This window comes from Myotis brandtii, unplaced genomic scaffold (genome assembly GCF_000412655.1).
Source record: "Myotis brandtii unplaced genomic scaffold, ASM41265v1 scaffold140, whole genome shotgun sequence".
Taxonomy (NCBI): Eukaryota; Metazoa; Chordata; class Mammalia; order Chiroptera; family Vespertilionidae; genus Myotis; species Myotis brandtii.
Window position 1 is genome coordinate 1,190,022 of NW_005355000.1, and position 19,964 is coordinate 1,209,985.

Below are 19,964 nucleotides of genomic sequence, written 5' to 3' on the forward strand. Positions count from 1 at the left end.
GGTCTGTTCTAGAAGCTGCTTTCTAAGGATCCTTTAGGGTCCCAGTCTGGATTGATGGTCTGTGTTCTTGCGGAGCGATGGCACGCCTCCAATTAGATTACATGTATTTTTTTTGCAGTCCTATCAGGAAAGGTTCATCACTCTCACACATTACCTGTGAACTATTATTTTTTAAAGGAAACCATTTATAGCAAACTAATCACAACAATCAGCAGGTGCCTTGAACTTCAATTTATTTTTCCTTTCTTTCCCCGGTTAAAATACGGTATTTCTAAAAAGGTATTTCAAACTGTGAAGTACGGGGTAACAGAGAGGAGCCAAGAAAACTTCCCAGTAACAAAACCAGAGCCATTATTTCTTACTCTGAATGAAATCAGATAGTCGCATGTCTTCTAGGACCCCCACCTCAGGACTGGCCACCTGGGGTGCAGTTTGGTAGCGTCTGGGACACTGCACGACCCCTGAGCTGCCAGTCACCCACCTCACAGCCTCCCCCATCAGTGGCCACTCTGACGGCCTCTGGCCTGCCCCACGTCATTGACACAACTACGGTTACCATTTATAGAGGCTCACGCCCTGCCACTCTACAGGAATTGGTGTACCTCATCCCACTTACTCCTCAGAGCAGGTCTCTGAAGGTATTAGTGTGAGTGACATGTCCTTCTCACTGATGTGAAGATGGAACTTACAGCGATAAATCATTTGCCCGGGATTGGAAGGTAGTACGTGGCAGAGCCAATGTGTGAAAGCCGGGAAACCACCCCGTGCCGTGCTCGGCGTCCCACTGTTCACTGTGGTTCCCAGGACGTAGGAGCCACTGAGCCAGCCCCTCGCCCTCTGCCTCCACTTCCCACACAGCCGCCCATGGCGCGATGCCCGCACCGGCTACTCACAAGGCACAGCGTGGCGGTACAGGTTGTCCCTGATGGTCTGCTGCAGCTCGTGGTCAGGGGAGCCCTTCTGGAAGCGCTGGCTGAGAAAGTGCCGCAGGTCCTTGCTCAGCTTTCCTCCTGCAGGAAACGTGTAAAACACAGAGCACATCAACCACCGGCCTCGGGAGCTGAGCCGCGGGCTGTGCGGGCACCGCAGGAGGCCCTTCCCGCCGCCCCTCAGACACCCCAGGGCTCACTTCAGGTTTCCTCCCCAGGGGAGAAGGCAAGCAAGGATGCAACAATGATAAAACAGCTTGATTTGGGGGTCCCATTTCACATCCTACTAGAAGGCTAATAACAAAGAATTTAAACGAGGCCATTACAGTAAAAACATGTGCCACAGACATCTGCAGACACTATATGAGGGAGCGATGCTGAAGCCTTCAGGAGGACAGTCTCGCCAGAGCTGACAAATTATACAATGTTCTTGGGCCAGGGATCCAACTGGTGGAAGCCATTACAGTAAAAACATGTGCCATAGACATCTGCAGACACTACATGAGAGAGCGATGCTGAAGCCTCAGGACGACAGTCTCGCCAGAGCTGACAACTTATACAATGTTCTTGGGCCAGGGATCCAACTGGTGGAAATGTGCCCTGTGGACATACCTGCAAAAGTCTGCTGAAATCTACTGGTATTTATTGCACAGCTTTTATAATGGCAAGTAAATAAAAATAAAAACAAAAAACCTAGAAACAACCACCAGGGACCAACTAAGTAAAGCACAGTTCATCCAAACAGTGGCCCCTGTGCGAAAGCTGGGTCTGCATGTGCTAATACTGTGGGGGTATGTGGAGCAGAACTTGCTGTCCGATCCCTCCTGGGTAAAAGAAAAGGGAGAAAAGGAGACACCATGTATGAATGGAGGGAATCAAGGGACGTTCTTTTCAATCAGTTTCCTTTAGGAAGAAGGTCTTGAACGTGGGAACTAAAGGAGATACCGCTCTTTATATCGACAGGTGGAAATATAGAGATCTCACTCCCCTGTGTTGATTTACAAACACTAGATACATATTTCTTTTTTATCATTGTTGTTGTTTAAGCAATAGTTAACTGGGAGGAGCTATGTGTTTACTTCTTCGTAATGCTCTACACATAACAGAACAAAAACAAAGCTAAAAATATATATATTCTTACAAATGTGTGCCACAGAAAAAAAAGGTAACAAATTTTTAAAATAATAAACAAGTTATAGTCCACAGGATCCACAGAAGGCCTGCATATCAGCCTAGTGAACGTTCATTCTTAATGGAGAAAGACGCGTCAGTGACAGCTGAAAATAACAAGGCTCAGATTGCCCTTCCATTTTTAGACAAGATAAAGATTAGGTAAGAGCATTTCTAGTCTTAGAGAAACAATGCAGCAATTCAGCACCCGTGTGAGCCACAATAGTCATGTCTCCAGATGACAACTTCCCCGTGGTCAGGAAGAGTAGGCCATGAGGATGACAGGAGTAGTCAGGGTGATGATATGTCCTGCCAGGGCAGGCAACAACTGACCTATATCCCAATGTCACGTTCAGAACAAGATTCCCTGCTACAGTTTATCATTTTAGAATACACTAACCACCAACCTGAGCTATTTTATTTGAGTTGTATTATACCTACAGTTTCAAGTGGCCAAAAAGAAAGTACACAAATTCAAGTCAATCTTAGGTCATTCAATAAACATACAATTACTCATCAAGTATTTACTGAGTGAAGAAGACAAATCCCCACCCACTTGGCCCTAAAATGGGCACAGGGTTTGATCGGACAAAAGGATATATATGACTGGCCATTAAGTACATGAAAAGATATTCAATATCATTAATTATCAGAGAAAGGCAAATTAAAACCACAATAAGGACCTACTACATACCCGCTAGAATGGCAAAAATTAAAGGCTGACCATCTCAAGTGTTAGCACGATTGTGTATAAAATGGCTCATTCTCTTGGGAAAACAATTTAGCAGTGTATTATAAAGTTAAGCCTTCACTAACCAAATAGTCCAACATTTCCACTTACTTATGCAAGCAAAATGAAAGCAAGTCCTCCCATACACACACACTTGTAGATAAATCTTCATAGCAACTTCTCATTATATAATAGGCCCAAGTTACAAACAACCCAAATGCCCCTCAGCAGGAGAATGGATAAGCAAACTGCATTATATTCAAACAATGGGATGCTACCCCACAATTAGAAGGAGCACATACATAATATTGATAGCTCTCAAACACATAATGCTCAGCAAAAGAGGCTAGACACAGAGAGAATATACTGCACAGTTTTCTCTTTACAAAAAGTTTTAGCAAAGGCTAACCAAATTTACAGTATAGTGCAGAGGCAGTTAGGTGGTTACCCGAGAGCAGACAAAGACTGATGCAGATGGGCTCAGGGATTTACGGTCTGTGGAGAGTAACAATGCCCATTTCTTGGCTTTGTGATTGTATCATAGCTATGTAGGAGCTACCATTGGGGGAAACTGGGTGAAGGGTACAGGAAACTTCTGCACTATTTTTACAACTTCCTGGGCATCTGCAATGATTCCAAAATAAAATGTTTAAAAAGGGGGAAGCACAGGGAAACTTCCTGGGGGAGCTGTCCATAAACTATATCTTGGTCATGATAGTGACATCCCAGGTTTATACATTTGTCAAAACTTACAGAGCTATATCTGTAAACAAGTGTAATGTATAGTATGCAAATTATACTGTAATACAGTGTATTTCAAACATTTCAAATAAACACAATTATTGAATGACTATGTGGTCGGCACTATTCAAAATGCTTAGTTCTCAAAATCTCATTAGAAAACGGAACTAAAAGAAAAATAGAATAAATCTTGGTAGTTAGGACAGTCAGGCCAGGGTTTAATTCTGGCTCCACTGGGTCTTAGCTGGTGAGCCCAAGGGCACTGTGTAACAACCTCTGACCCTCACTGTTCTCATATATGAACACAGAGCACAGACACCACACAGCTCCCACACCAGATGCTGGGAGGATTCATGAGACAAAGACAGAGCGTGGCAACGAGGAAGCACGCAATGAGCTGGAAATTACCATCATGAGGATACAGAGTGGACAGGGTTTGAGGCAAGAATGAAAGAATCGGGCTTAGTCCAAAGGTGAACTGTTACCTTTTTTTTTTTTTAATGCAGCTAAACTTAAAACCCATCCCATTGGCTTAGAAACAGTGAGAAAAGAAATACAGGCCTAGGGAAACTGGATCACAGGATATTTCTAGAGTTTGTGAAAGGGACTGAAATTCTCCTCGGTCTCAAATGGCCTGGACATGTGCGCATGATGGGTTCCAGGCTCTGCGTGGGAGTTAAGTTCAGGGAATGAAACCAGCGGGTAAATCACTGATATTTGATGGTCACACCTGCCAACTCTACCTCCGGATATAAAGCACTTTGGAATTTCACCAGAAGGATAACCATGTTCACCAGCAAAATCTCTTACCTGGAATCTATGGTTTACCTTCCCCTAGGAGACCAGAGTCCTAGACATTAAAAAAAAATACTGACAGTTATCATTTGAGCCATGAGCACCAGAGAGTCCATGGGACCCAACAGGAAGCACAATTCCAAAGAAGATGTGGGGTACAGGATCTCTTTATTCCTTGTATAGCGTGGGTTCCTATCAGTCCCCATTGAGATAAACTATTAGGACATAGAGACACTCTCTGTTTACATGGGAGCTTTACATTAAAACTAGCCAACCCGGTTTGCGGTCATCAAACTCAAACTCCTCTCTACTGCGAATGTGCAAAAGGGCAGGGCTAACTGTGCTGCCCGTTAACATTTACTCTGCGTTCCGTGGCATTTGTAAGCGAAAAGCCTCAACCTTCACGTTACATTAAGAATACTGTACTTTGGGCATCTAATCTCAAATTAATTGCCAATTATTTAGGGGACATGTCTATAAATCTTCTCCTAATTGCCAAGGGCAGTGAGCCAATGAAATAATATATTGAAAGACAGAGTTTGTCATAGCATCTGCACTTTCTTTGAAATTCAAGATTTGTTTCAAAAGGGAAAAGAAAACCTAGGTCAGAAACATGTGGAACATTTTCCAAGAAAAGGATTCAGATGATTTAAGATGATTTTATAATACATATGGGAAAAAGGGAGCTTAGACAGCCCTAAATTTGCCATTCCCTTTATACTAGTATTTTCACTAGAGGCCCGGTGCACAAAAATGTGTGCACTTGGGGGGTCCCTCCGCCAGGCCTGTGCCCTCTCGCATTCCAGGATCCCTCGGGGGATGTCCACCTGCCGGCTTAGGCCCACTCCCCAGTGGATCAGGCCTAAGCTGGCAGTCAGACATCCCTCTGGCAGCCCGGGAGCCCTCAAGGGATGTCCATCTGCCGGCTTAGGCCCTCTCCCAAGGGGATCAGGCCTAAGTCGCAGTCGGATATCCTTAGCACTGCCAAGGAGTCAGGAGAGGCTCCCGCCACCACCACTGCACTCACAGCCATTAGCTCAGCTTGTGGCTGAGTGGAGCTCCCCCTGTGGGAGTGCACTGACCATCAGGGGCAGCTCCTACATTGAGAGTCTGCCCCCTGGTGGTCAGTGCACATCATAGCGACCAGTCGTTATTGGTCATTCCACTGTTAGGGTCAATTTACATATTACCCTTTTATTATATAGGATATTTTATCTACATATCTGGAATTCAATCTTTTACATTTAAAACAATGTATTGTTGCTTTTTAAATTCACATTAGTTTACAGAAATTTAACCATATTGATTGATGTAATTTGTTATTTTTAAATGTTGTATAATATTTCATTTAAAAAGAGCCTACAGCCACATGCTCTGTGGGCTCTTAGGTCCCACCAGGACAGCCCAGAGTTCCCGAGCAGGGACTGGCAGGCTTTAGAAAGGGGACAGGGCTGGCCTCCGACAGACAACTGTTAAGATGGAACTGAAGGAAGATGAGAGGCTAGTTGGCTCTGCAAACTGTGGGGAAAGAGCTTCTTAGGCAGAGGGAACAGCATGTGCAAATGGTGCGGAAGTAGAAAAGAGGTCACGTGTTAGAGAAACGGCACAAAGTTCAGATGAGGGGTGGCACCGAGGTGGAAGCCAGAGAATTCTGTGCCTCCCGGGCCCGATAGAGAGTGTGTTCTAGTCTAAGCTCAGTAGGAATCCACTGCAGGGATTTCAGTCAGAAGGCGGGAAGGCTAGGTCTAAATCCTGAGATGACCTCTGCAGCTTGCAGTGGGCCAGAGAGAGAGACAGGGGATGCCATGACAGTGGAGACCTGAACAGGCGTGGACAGGAAAGGCCCTGCAGGAAGAGGGGCAGAGGGCAGAGGGATGTCACTTAATGCTGGAACTGATAGGGTTTGCTGATGTGATGGAGGAAGACAGCAAAGGCAAGGGAGGAAGCTAAATCTGTCCAATGTCTGGGCGTTCCTGGTGCTCAACAGGTTTGGGCGGAACACTGAGTTCCTATTCCATTTGAGATATGCAGGTGCATGTCGTATATGTGGATTTATACCCAAATCTAACATGTAATCCATGACATTTCCAATACACGACTAGTGCTCAGAAATACACTTCATTAGCTATATAGTATTTTATCGTCTCATTCCATCACAATCCATTTAACGATTACTAATTACTAAGCGTATCCAATGCCTTCACTGTGATTATTCTCCTTGTATAGAAGCTGTATTTCTGATTGTTTTCTCATGATTCCTGAAATGAAAATATTGGAACCAAAAGCATAAAAACGTTTAAGGCTTTTGATACAAATTCTCTCCAAAAAGATTTTATCAAGCTATCCCTTCATCCAGCTTGATTCTGAACGGCTCCAAAGTAGCAGTGTGGATTCATCATAATAGCAGCAGTTTCATGTTAACAGACATTTAGCTCTCTTTCCTTAAAAAATACTACAGACAATGCCATAATGAAAAATCTTGAATATGAAGTTTAGCTGAAATTTCCTAAAAGAGGAATTACTAGAGTAATAAGTCTGAACATTATTTTAAAGACTCTTGCTACATAGTGACACCCTGCTTGCCAGAGAGGTTATGCCAGTTCCTACGACAGTCTAAAAGAAGTACAGGATCACTAATCTGACAATTACAGTGTCAAAATAAGAATGATTTCCCCCTTTTAATTATGTGGTTTTTAAAATTCCCCACCCATGCTTCAAACAGATGCCAACACTGTATTAGTAAGGCACAAGGTACACTGTGTTCCTTTCCATTTGGAGAAACTGCTGTTTCCAATAAAGAAAATTAATTTGGAGAATGGCCTGTTGAGAAGTAATGAATGAAATTCCATGATCATATATATTTAAGTAGAAAAATAAAGACAAATAAAGGAAAAAGCCCTTGCTTCTAAAAACACACCAATTGGAACACCCGTGTGCCAGTTCCCTGTGGAATTCCTTCCGAGCCCCCTTCCCCCAAATGCCAGGAAAGCATTGTCTAGATCAGCAGTCAGCAACATTCCTCTCTAAAGAGCCAGATGCACAGTGTCCAGCTTTGGGAGCACATCTGGACACTGTTCAACTACTAAGCTCTGCCTTTGCAGGACAAAAGCAGCCGAGGATTATCTGTAAACAAGGTTGTTTCCCAATAAAACTTTATTTACAAAAACATGCATATTTGGCCCACAGGCCACAGTTTGCTAATGCCGTAATGATGGCCTAGATGTTGGCCCTGCATTTTCAGGTGAGCAATTCTCTGTAAGTGATTCTTGGGGTGGAGGTGGAGGGTACTCATTGTTTCCAAGGTTGGCCTAAGCAGTGTTACCCAGAAACTTGTTAAGTGCAAATTGGGGGGCTCCATCCCACACTTCCTGAGTCAGGATCTCTGAGGGTCAGGTTTAGCAATCTGTGTTTTAACAAGCCTTCCAGGTGCTACGAATAGATGCTAAAGTTTGGGAGCCAGTGGTCTAAGCCACAGCGAGGCTCTGAGAACAAGGTTTCCAAGGTTGGCTTAAGCAGCGTTACCCAGAAACTTGTTAAGTGCAAATTGGGGGGCTCCATCCCACACTTCCTGAGTCAGGATCTCTGAGGGTCAGGTTTAGCAATCTGTGTTTTAACAAGCCTTCCAGGTGCTACGAATAGATGCTAAAGTTTGGGAGCCAGTGGTCTAAGCCACAGCGAGGCTCTGAGAACAAGCCTCTTTCCCAGTTCCTCACAATGGTCTCCATCTCTGGCGAACCTTAGCTGCCCTCCACCTCTGGGCTCAGAATAACCCCTTATAACAACAGGTCCAGTGGAAACGACTCCAGGCAGGCGGCACCTGTCACACACGCGGAGATTAAATCCAGGCCCCTCGTGGTACAGAGACAGGTAGCCTTTCAGTCATGTTTCCACAGAACTTAAGATGAGAAAGAAAAGTGTGGGGCGAGTCTGTGATGTAAAACAGAGGCTGCAGGACAGATGTGTGTGTGCTGATGAAGCTCTGGAAACTACTATTGACCTTGAACCCCCCACATGAACAAGCTCAAAACATTTTGCTAGCACTTCAGGACACCCGCTTTATCATTATTTCCTGGCTGCCTTCTCTGTTCCTTTTCTCCTGGAGAATCTTTTTATAACAACCTGCATCCCACAGGGAGAAGAAACTGGAATTAAGCACAGAAAGAAAGGCAAGGTTTACACTCCATCCTCTCAATTTTTTTCATTATTTCCAGCCCTTTGTGCTTCTTATATTTATTCCAGTCAAAGTAGAGTAGTAGAATAATACCGGTTCAAAGTAAATAAATATAAGATGTACATAGAGAAAGCAGATAGTAACACAGCTACAGTGAGTTTATGCCCCGCCCGGACCCACAGGCGGCTGCGTAGCCTCCCCCAGGGCTGTCGGGTGCCTCTACACTTAGACCTGGAGTGGAATCTGAAGACGTGTGTGTGAGCGGGTATGTGTGTCTGCATGTGCACGTCTGCTTGCCCTTCAAGAAAACACTAAATGTTTAAGAAGACATTCCGCGGGGATCTAGAAACACTCCGCCCGGCGGTGTGTTGGGCTCCAGCGACGACAGAGCAGACTCTGTGCTAGGTCCTGACCCACAATCCTCACTCCAACCGGGAGCTTGGCTCTTTCCAGGCCCCTTTTACGGAAGAAGAGACTGCAGCTGGCAGGTGGCCCCACACACAGGTGACCTGACAACACGGAAGTGTGTATAAACACAGAGAGATGGGTGGGCGTGTCCAGGTGTGAACAGCTGGTCAGCCTTGGCGAGGGCTGCACATGATGCTGTTCTTTCAACAGCGGGGTGGGTTTGAATGTTTTTAAAATAAAAAAGTAAAACAAAATAGTTCTACATACACCATGCCACTGGAACACATCCACGGGAATCTCAATATAAACAGCAAAGACTGACTTCCCATGTAAACTGTCACACTGCAAAACTGTCCCAACAGCCTTCTGATGCCCAGCAGTTGCAGACACCAAGACGGTGACATCTAACCGGCACGGGCCTCCGGAGAACGCCCAGCCCGGATGCCACACAAGCAAGGCTCCTCCTCAGGACCAGCGCCTGGACTGTCGGGCCTGCGGACAGAGCTGACAAAGCATGTTTTAAACGCGTTATGCACATGCAGGCCGAGCCCGCTGACCTTCCAGAGCCCGGCACGTCCAGTCAGTGAGGCAGCTGTTGCCCTGCTGCCCAGCCTCACCCTAACCTATTCTTGGGCAGGAGCGGGTAATCCAGGCACAGCCTGTCCTGTGCGGCCTGCCACTCACCCAGCCGCGGGCTGGGACCGGGTTCGGGCACGCGGACCCACTGGGGATCGCACACAAACAGGGTACAGCAGCGAAGGCCCCTCAAACTCCTGCTGCATCAGGACAACGGGGCCAGCACTGTCCACACCACGTGCAGGCCTGAAAAAGGAGTGCCACTTCCCCCGGCAGAGCATCCTCGGAACCTACTCTTGGCACAGCGCCCTCTTTAAACATCTTTCAGAGATGGAACCGAGAGAGAACCCTGTGACCCCGGACAGGCAAGGATGGAAGGGAAAACCTCCCCGGCAGCAGGAGGGCCCCAGAGCAGAGGCCCGCAGGGTTCCGAGGGAGGCGGTGAGCACTGCAGGCTGTGCAGGCTGGGATCCAGGGGCCACGCACTCAGCTCCACCTCTTTAGCAGGACGTGGGTCCTACACAACGTGTACAAGACTGCACGGCTGTGTTCTAATGACATGGCATCACAAACACAGGCAGCGACAGAGTGGCCCACAAGCTGTACTTGCCACCCCCTGCTCTGGAGGATTGTATCGCTCTCAAAAACAGGAAACAGTTCCCCAATATTGCCAGGGTGCGTGCATGTGTGTGTGCATGAGGTGCATGTGTGAGTGCATGTGTGTGTGCTTGTGTGCATGTGTGTGCTTGTGTGCATGTGTGTGCGCGTGCATGTGTGCATTTGTGTGCACGTGTGTGTGCAGGAAGCGCTGGGTGTGGAAGCCATTCCCTGAGAACAGGGTGGGGGAGTGAGCCGTGGGTCTCCCTGATGAGACCCGCAGGAATACCGCTCAGGCAACAGCACTCCACCCCGTGCTGGAAAGTAGGGTAAGTTTCCATGTAGAAAGGCCTGGAGAGCCTTCAGAGGAAGTTGGCAGTGACTCCCGGGGTAAAGTCTACTGGTGTCACCTCCAGTTCACAGAGATGCAGAGTAGGAGCGCTCTCCTCCATTATAAATGCACGTTTCCCTGTGATGACTGCAAACTGGATGCTTTACCATAAATCACGTTTTTGAACATCATCTCATTGAAACCTTATGAAAGCAAGTGAGCATGGTGGCCTTCTTCCAGCCTTTAGCCAGATGGGGAAGTGAGGCTCCTGGTGCTCAGAATCCCGGTGAGGACCCACAGTGGGACGTGGAGTCCTGCGCTGGGTTGGGGGTAGAAAAGGGACATTAGTGACGAAAACGGGTGAAATCCGAGTTAAGACTGAGTTAATAGAAATGTACCAATGTTCTTACTTTTCTTACTTTTCACAACTGCACCATAGTCATGCACGATGTCAGGATGAGGAAAGATCAGGCTAAGGAGGTTCAGCAAGTCTGTGCCAGTTCTGAAACTTTGCTGCCTCTTCCATGTCCCAAAGTAGAGTTCACTTATTTAAAGATGTAGATAGTGCATCGCATGTGTGGGTGTGCCTGGGTGCGGGTTCTTGGGCTTTTCAGTGTGTTGCAAACCCACGAAGGTAAGAATTCTTACAGAGATTCGTCTCTCTGGACTAACCACAGCTCTCGTTTTTAAAGAGTGTGGTACACAGTATAACTGGTTGAAAAATATTTGGGGGAGAGAATTCTCACCTCACAGACTGATCATCCAGTAATTCTAATCTCCATCATCCCATCATCTTGTTGTCATTTCCACACTCTATTTTCCTTCCATCTCCCAGAATTCTTTCAGCTGCTATTCAGAAGCAATTCTAAGTAAAGGGGCCATAGAAGCCACTCAGTAATTAGGGCACGCAGGGCCAGACGCCCACCTTGACGGGAGTGATGTATGCGAGGCCGCGTTATCAGGGCGCACTAGGCTCCCCACCATGGCTGTCCAGTTGCTCATCAACGTTGCTCTTATCGGTGTCTTTTTTTTTCTGACTAGAAAAGAGACCAGCAAGCCAAAGTGCTACAGCTTTTTAAACCCTATATCAGTGGTTCTCAACCTTGGCTGCACATTAGAATCACCTGGGAATCTTTTTAAAATCCTGATTTCTGGGCCTCATCCTCCGGAAATTCTGTTTCTTTGTTACTAATGTTGTGGCCCCGACCCATAATAAAGAAACAGAATTTCTGGAGGATGAGGCCCAGAAATCAGGATTTTAAAAAGATTCCCAGGTGATTCTAATGTGCAGCCAAGGTTGAGAACCACTGCTCTATATGCAAGAAAAGAAAACAAACGCAACCATTTTCTGCCTTGCCATTTCACACATCCGGACAACAGGAGAGCACAGAATATAGTGAACTGAGCCACAGAGTGGAACAGACCCCAGTGGAATCGGAGGACAGCTCAGCCTGCCAGCCGAACCCAGCCCCTCGCACCCTGAGTGCAGGCTTCACTACAAGCTGGAGCCCTCACCAGCTCCCGAGTGTCCCCTGCAGGTCAGCTCCCGTGTCACTTCGGGGTGACCCTCTGGACATCTGCATCCTTGTTGCTGGCAGCCCCCAAAGAAATACCTGAAGGGCTCCCCATCACTGTGACAACCCAGGGGCAGTCCCACCCTGCGAGGCAGGCAAATGAATAGCAGTCAGGGACAGTCATTGCTTAACTGTTGATTTTTTTTTTTTAATTTCATTTAGATCCAACAGCTTATTAGAGAAGAATATTGCAAAAGGCCCATGTTGGTGATGATTCCAAACTGCTAGGATTCTACTTGCCTTGCTCAGAAGCGCATGCCTCTTCCGGTCCAGGCTTTTGGGGGAAGGGGGCAGCGGGGGGAGGAGGCATGAGCGGAGGGGGATGTGAGGCTGCCGAGCTCAGGGCTGGGTCACAGATCTGGTTGCTCTCACTGCGGCTCCACAGAGGCCCCTGGACTAGGCTCCCAGGAGGCCTCCACCAGTGCCTGACCCATTGCTCTGGTTCACGGTGCTCAGAGCCCTGATCATGCTTTGGAATAATTTATTTTCCTTTTTCTTGTTTGTGATCTGTCACTTCCCCACCAGGAGGTTTTCATAAGAGAGCTGAGACCCTCTCTGCTTAGAGGAGGAGCCTGTATACACTTAATGACTGACTGGATGAAAGAATAAATAATGATAATACTAATTAAAACAATCCAAGCAGCGGCTAACCCCAAACCAGGTGGACCTATGTTCTCATCTTGACGTTGCCATTTGCTGCCTCTGTATTAGCAAGTTCCTGAATCCCTGGGAGCCGCAGTCAGGAAAAAGGGGATGATGACAGCAGGTCCCGCCGTGGCCATCCTGAGGAATAAGCACACACGACGCGATGCTTGATAAATCTCAGCTGCCCTCCCTTCACCATCTGACTGGAAAGAAACATATTTCAAAACACCTTTCCTGGAATTTGGTTTGTTCTCAAGGAGAGAAATGTTTTAAAGATTTGCGATTACGACTAAGTATATAAAACAAACAAGTTAAACAAGCCAGTTTTTCCGTATCGCCAGACTGCAAACTAAGTAAAACCTAAATGTCATCACCAGACTGCTTTCACACACCCGCTTCTGTTCATGGAACACTGCATGGCCAAGGTGTGCAGACGAAGGCTCGAGTGAGCTGTGCCCACAGTGAGGAGTAGCGAACCATGCGCTCCTCCCTGTCAGATGCATTCTCTACTCAACCATTTATTTGTATATTCTTCTTATGTGTTATATTGTTTATTCGTTATTTACATTTGGATTAGCCTGACGACTAATGCTGTTAAGCATGCATTCTGGATACTAGTCCTCTGTCAGAAATGCACTTTGCAAATATCTTCTCCTAGCCCGTGTCTTGTCTATTTACTTTCTTGATGATGTCTTTTGATAAGTGGAAGTTTTGATTGTTGATGAAATCGAATTTATCAAGTCTGATGGGTTTTGTATGTATTCGTTTATTACAGATGAGTCAGCAAATAGCATAATGAAACAGAAAAAAAACTGTGAGCAAGGGTTAGGATACCTGGATTTGACACCTAAATCTGTGTCATATTTGTGCTGGGGAAGTCATTTGTGAGGGTTAATTTTATGTGTCAAGTTCACTGGGTGCCCAGATATTTGGTCAAATAGTATTCTGCATGTTTCTGGGAGTGTGCTTGTGGGTAAGTTTAACACTGACATGAATACACTGATTAAAGCAGACTGCCCTCCCCAGGGTGGGTGGGCCTCACAAAATCAGTCGAAGGCCTGAACAGCACCAAGGGGTTGGCCCTTCCAGGAGTAAGAGGGAATTTCTCCTGCCGGGGCCACCACGCTGGCTTTTCCTGCCCTTGAATTCTCCTGAGTCTCCAGATTTCCAAATGCAGGTTTTGGGACTTGTCAGCCTCTATAATTGTGTAAGCAAATTTTTCACAGTAAATCTCTCCTTAAATTTAAGTACACATACACACACACACAAGCATTCTATTATCTCTGTTTCTCGGGAACCCTGACTAATCCATCATCTGCCTCTTCTGGCTCCAGCACAGCATGGAGCATTTTAATAGGTGCTTAATGAATGTCGCTGAAATCCCTAATAAACTGGCCTAGTTCACATATCTGTAAATGAATGAGCCGGATTCGAAAATCCCAGAGGTCTCTCCCATTCTGAAAATTTGATACTTATTTTGGTTTCACCTTTCCATCCCTGCAATGCCTTCTCCCTCGAGGGTCCTCTTCCAACATTAATAGGACTGTGCCTCTCAGAAACAGTGACAAAGCACCCTCCCGGCTCATCAGGTCAGCAGTCATTCCAACAGGCCCCTGATCCGCAGCATCTCATCAGCTTCTCTCCCACGTGGGCAACAAAGTTAAACCCTGCAAGCAGGGTGGGTGGTGTTTACTCACAATGGGGGTGGTAACAGCGAATTCTCTCAAACTTCTCCTCTAAATACATTGCTCCTCTGCAGACATACTCACCCCACTTCTAAAATAACATTTTTAAAAACTGCAACAAAGATGCCAGATGAGCCAACAAACCCAATTACTGACCCCCTATGGGGCAAGCAAGTCCCTGGCACTCCAGTTACCAAAACATAGAGGGGGGGGGGGGGGCCGACACTTGTCAGAGGCACAAACAAACACGTCGCCACCTCAGTCTTGGGAACCTGGGACACCTCTCCCCACTGCTTGATTTCAGACCAGCACTGACACTCCAGAGAGAAATGTATTCTTAGAAGAGAAATAAATTTAATAGAATTAAGTAAACTTTATTTATTTAGCAAAATTAAATACATTTTGCAATGCCCTTTGAGACCAGCCTATACCCTAGGGAGATGCCAACCACAATGAAGACTTCCTACTTTTAATAAATCTATATTGGAAAAGTAAATTAGATGATGGTGATTGAGAGCTATGGTGAGAACCGGAAGGAATGACATTCACTGGACCCCCCACATGACCCTAACAGCAGCAGCGAGCTGCTCTCTCCTTCGGCCCTGGGATGTTCTCACAACAGGAAGCAGCCAGGCTCAGTCAGAATTCACGGGGTAGCTGGGCGCTTCCTAGAAGCCAGGGCTCTGAACCCGCTGAAAGTTAGACTCGCCTGGGGCGCACCTGCAAGAATACCAGTGCCGAGGTCCGGACTCCAAGCAATTAAGAATCAGGGGGATGAGAGCATGATGGGAGTTGGGGGGGGCGGTTAATGGAGGATGAGGACACATATGTAATACCTTAATCAATAAAGAAATTAAAGATTGAAAAGAAAAGAATCTGTGGGGAGGAAGTAGGCTTCTTGCTCTTTACTTTTTTCTTTTTCTTTCTTTTATTTTTGCAGATTCCCTAGTGATTCCAGTGCACAGCAGGGCTCTAAGCCTAGCCTTCTTCTCTGACCCTGAATTCTCAGTGGATCCACTAACTGTGTGAATATCCACGCAGAACCTTCTGTGTCCAGAGCATCCTGTAGGGTCTCCTAGGACAAAGTGCCCTGAGGTCAAAGCACCAATAGAAGACTCTGCCCCAGGAGCAGGTGGGATAGACGGGAGTGAAGAACATCCTCTAATGTCCCCTTAGAGTCACAGCCCCGGGTTCACACTGGCCTTCTGCCAACCTGACTACAGAAGGAAGCTCACTCTAGCTGGGCAGGAACCATCTCCAAGGACCAGGGGACTCTGGTGACCTGGACTTTGATGTCTCTCACTGAGGCTCAGCCACACTTTCCGCTTTCACACCAATTCCTGAGAAAAGCCATAAATGACTTACATTTAGTTTGAAGAACACACATCAAATGTAAAGGGTGGGGTAGGCACTGGGGCCCAAGGTGTGCCCCCGGCTGTGATGGGTGACAAAGAGCAAGGTGAGAGGGCCCTGGAGTGCAGGGGGCCCCACCTGGAACACGCCTCCCGTCCTCAGGTGGCACAGTCGGCCTGTGAAGCTGGAGGAACTCACAGAGCCGCCCCCCCCCCCCCCCCCCACACACACACACATGAAACACCTCCAAGGCGCCTGCTGGGAACTGAGCGGTTCTTCTGCTAATGGATTCGACACCAGCTAACACTGAGCCATGTGCTCCCTCAAAGGTTTCTTCAAGGACCAACACCAGCTGATGCCTCCGGCCACTCCCAGATGAGGATCAGCCCCTCAGTGCGCACGGACAATCCATTTCCTTTAAAGAGATGTCATTCAGCACAGGCCAGGCCAGGAGTTGTCCCAGCTGCCCTCTCTCCAAAGGCTCCAAGGGAACGAGTGAAAAGTGTAACATTTTTTCCATCCGCGAACTTAAAATATTTAAGCCCCCCAAATACCCTTTCTTCATCCAGATACCAGAATTTTCCGTAACGTGTTTCTATGCAGGCTTCCCTAGACACCCACGCCTTCTACCCCCTTGTGCTTTATTTACATGTACGAGAGCACAGGGCAACCTAAAAATTCAAGCCAAGTCCAAAGATGAAAATAAAGCTGCTACGCTTCTCGTCTTTTTTTCTTGTTGAAAGAAGACTAGCTTAGCCCTTAACCTGTTTGGCTCAGTAGATAGAGTGTCGGCCTGCAGACTGAAGGGTCCCAGGTTCGATTTCGGTCAAAGGGCACAAGCCTGAGTTGTGGGCTCGATCCCCAGTGGGCGTGCAGAGGCAGCCGATCAATGATTCTCATCATTGATGTTTCTATCTCTCTCTCCCTCTCCCTTACTCTCTGAAGAAAAAAAAAGAAGACTTACTTAACACTTGCAAGTCTTATATATAAAAGAATAACAATTAAAGAACGAAGTGCCATCTCTCGTGAGCTACCTGCCTGGAGAGGGAAACACGCCTGTGCCATCTCTGGATGCTTCTGGCCCCAAACAGGCACGAGGCTCTCGTGTTGGAGTCCCGCCGCCAAGCGAGCTGGGGCAGCACAGGCCCTCACATGACATGCCACAGGCACGCTCTACAAGGGAAGTAGAACAATCTTTTCAAAATCAGTTCTTGGCTTAAATATAGCCCTTGGCGCCTGGAGTAAACACGGAGAAGGAGGAGCCTGGAGATGTCATGAGCTTACCGGACTGTGGCAGGCCCCATGGTGGGGAAGATTTTTTATTCGTTTACCAGCCTCCCCCACCCCCCCTCCCGCCTTTTGCCCTTCCGTTAGTGACTTCTCAGTTCGAAAAGGCTGGGAAGAAGAGAACGGGAGAAATGCAGATAACCATTTCCTTAGTAATTACCTCCTTTAAACCATGCTGCTAGCAAATGGCTCAGGCCATCGGCACAGCTCTCATCACTAAATGTTCTGGATCATAGAGCCCAGTTGATGTCTCGCCTGCTGCCTATGGAAGTTCAGGGCTAACACTTCCCCTCTGGGAAGGTGGGGCGGAGGGACGTTTCCCTGTTCCTCCCACGAGGTGCAAAAGCAGCCATGGATGTGGACATAAGGCAATGAGAAGTCTGAAAGGTAAACAGGAAAGCAGACAAGCTGGGGACCTCGGGACAGACCTCGCTTGGATGAGTCTCTGGGTTTTCTTTGTGCCTCATTTATCCCGGAATGAGAGTGAAGAGCGGTGAGTGGGAAACGCCAATGGATCAAACAAAAAGAACAGAGGAAAGCTCTGCTCTCTCTGGCTGAAGAACCAGCGAAAGGGTAGACTCACAACACAGAAAACGTTTAGACAGTAACTGCTCTACTCCAGCCAAATACCACACTATCCAATAGCAGAGCGACCCAACCCAGAAATGACAGAGCAGGGAGCCTACACATCCGTCCTCTTCAGGCTGTAATGGGTACCCAATCTCCCCGCCCACGTCAGGCTGATGTCAGAGAGCACAGGGTAGAGACAGATTTTTCAACTCCACTGGGCTAATGAGCCCTTTCTCCTCCCTCCCCCCTCACTCCCCACATGTGTCCAATGGGAAGGCACAGCTCCTGCCCCACCCGAAGTAATGAGAGCCCCTCCCCCAATCAAGTGTCAATGAAAGAAGACAAGTAGCATCCCCCTTCCTCTGTCAAACCATGTAAAACAAAATAAGATTCTGGGTTTCATAACATACGACCCAAACTATCCAGATTTTAATTGAAAACCACTCATCATAAGATCCAGGAAACTCTCAGCCAGAATGAAGATAACCAGTGGTATTGGAATTATCTGACAAATATTTAAAAGCATTAATTGTAAAAATGATTCAAGGAGCAATTACAAACATATCTGAAACAAATGAAAAAGTATAAAGCCTCAACAAAACAACAGAAGATATAAAGGTAAAACAAACAGAAATTTTAAAATATAAATTAAAATCAATGACTAATGGAGAGGGGACAGAGGAAATAATCAATCAACTTGAAGATAAAACTTTAGAAATTATCCATCTGAAAGAGAAAATGATGGTGGGGGGGATAAACAGGGTCTCTGTGGGAATAGAACGAAAAATCTAACATTTGTGTCACTGGAGTGGAAGGAAATGGGGAGGGGGGCGGGGGGGAAGGAGTTAAAAACTTACTTGACTGAAAACTTTCCAAATTTAGCTAGAGACATAAACGTACAGATACAAGCTGAGCAAAACCCCCAGACAAAAGAATTTTTTAAAAAATATACACTAGAGCACATCATAATCAAATTTTTGAAAACGAAAGGAAAAGGAACATTTTGAGAGCACTGAAATAAATGATACCTACCTAGAGAAGAGAAAAAATTAGCATGACAGTGGATTTTCCACGGGACATTATGGAGACAGAAAGAAAAAGGTATATTTTTCAAGTGGTGGGAAAAAAGAACCCTCAAGTGAGCATTCTATATCAGATAAAAATCTCCTTCGAAATGAGGTGGAAATCAAGACTTTCTCAGATGAAAGAGAATTAAAAGACTTAGTAGACAGCAGACCAACTCTTAATGTATGACTGAAGAAGTTATCTAAACAAACACAAAAGTACAAAAGGAATTTTAGAATAAGAGGAAAGAAGAGAAAACAGTGGAAATACCAAAAATATAGTATATACAATATATTTTCCTACTCCCCTTGAGTTTTCTAAGTTAGACTTGATGGTCAGAGTAGAAGGTCAGACACTGGCTCCTGTGGGCCTAAGTGTACAGGAAGGAAACGTTTAAGACAATGATGTTATAAACAAGGACGTAAAGGAGGCAAAACTTCGACAGTTCACTCACTAGAACTGGGAAATGACAGCAGTGCACTGTGAAAAGTCTATATCCTAAGCAATCCAATGCCATAAAAGAGATAAACTCAAAAACGTTACAGACAAATCAATATAAAGTGCTAAAAAGGGTTACAATAACCCGCAGGCAGGCAAGGAAAAGGAAAGTAAGGAGAGACCAAAGGCGCAACACACATAAAAACAAAGCGTTAGACTTAAGCTCTAAATTGTCAGTAAGAACATTAAGTGTAAATTGTTCAACACTTCAAACACAATGCTACAAGTATGCTGAAAGCAAAAGACTGGAAAAAGATATGTCATGCAAACATTAATGAAAAGAAAGCAGGACTGCTACGTTAATATCAGATAAAACCGACTTCAGAGCAAAAAAAAAGTTAACATGACAGAAAAAAACACTGTGTAATGATAAAAGGGTCAAACCACCGAGAAGACATGGCAGTTCTAAGTGTGTGCAGCAAACAAGAGTGCTGCGGAGTGCATCACACACAACCGAGAGCACCCAAAGGAAAAGAGCCAGACGCACAATTACAGCTGGAGACTTCAACCTCGCTCTCTCCACAATTGATAGAATTAAACAGAAAATCAGCGAGATTTTGGTCCTCAAGCAACAGGACCAAATGTTTACAAAACACTCCACTCAACAAGAGCAGAATGCAAATCCTTCTCAAGTGTCCACGGAGCATATACCATCATAGGTCGGACTGTGAATGATGAAACAAGCTTCAACACACTTTTAAGAATTGAAATCATACACACAGAGTGTATTCTCTATGCACAAGGAAAACAAACCTGAAATCAAAAGATAAGAGAATCTCTAAATACTAAAACCCAACAATATACTTATTTATTAAAAAATGGGTCAAAGAGAAAAAGTC

General features: G+C 46.0%; 1 protein-coding gene across 1 annotated transcript in view; it reads right to left on the minus strand.

Annotated features, from left to right (window-relative positions):
- MAGI1 (membrane associated guanylate kinase, WW and PDZ domain containing 1) overlaps window positions 1–19,964 on the minus strand; it is a 566,477-nt gene that overhangs the window by 227,564 nt on the left and 318,949 nt on the right. Inside the window, 1 exon segment of the mRNA XM_014535239.1 lies at window positions 894–1,010. Coding sequence (XP_014390725.1) covers window positions 894–1,010 — 117 coding nt within the window.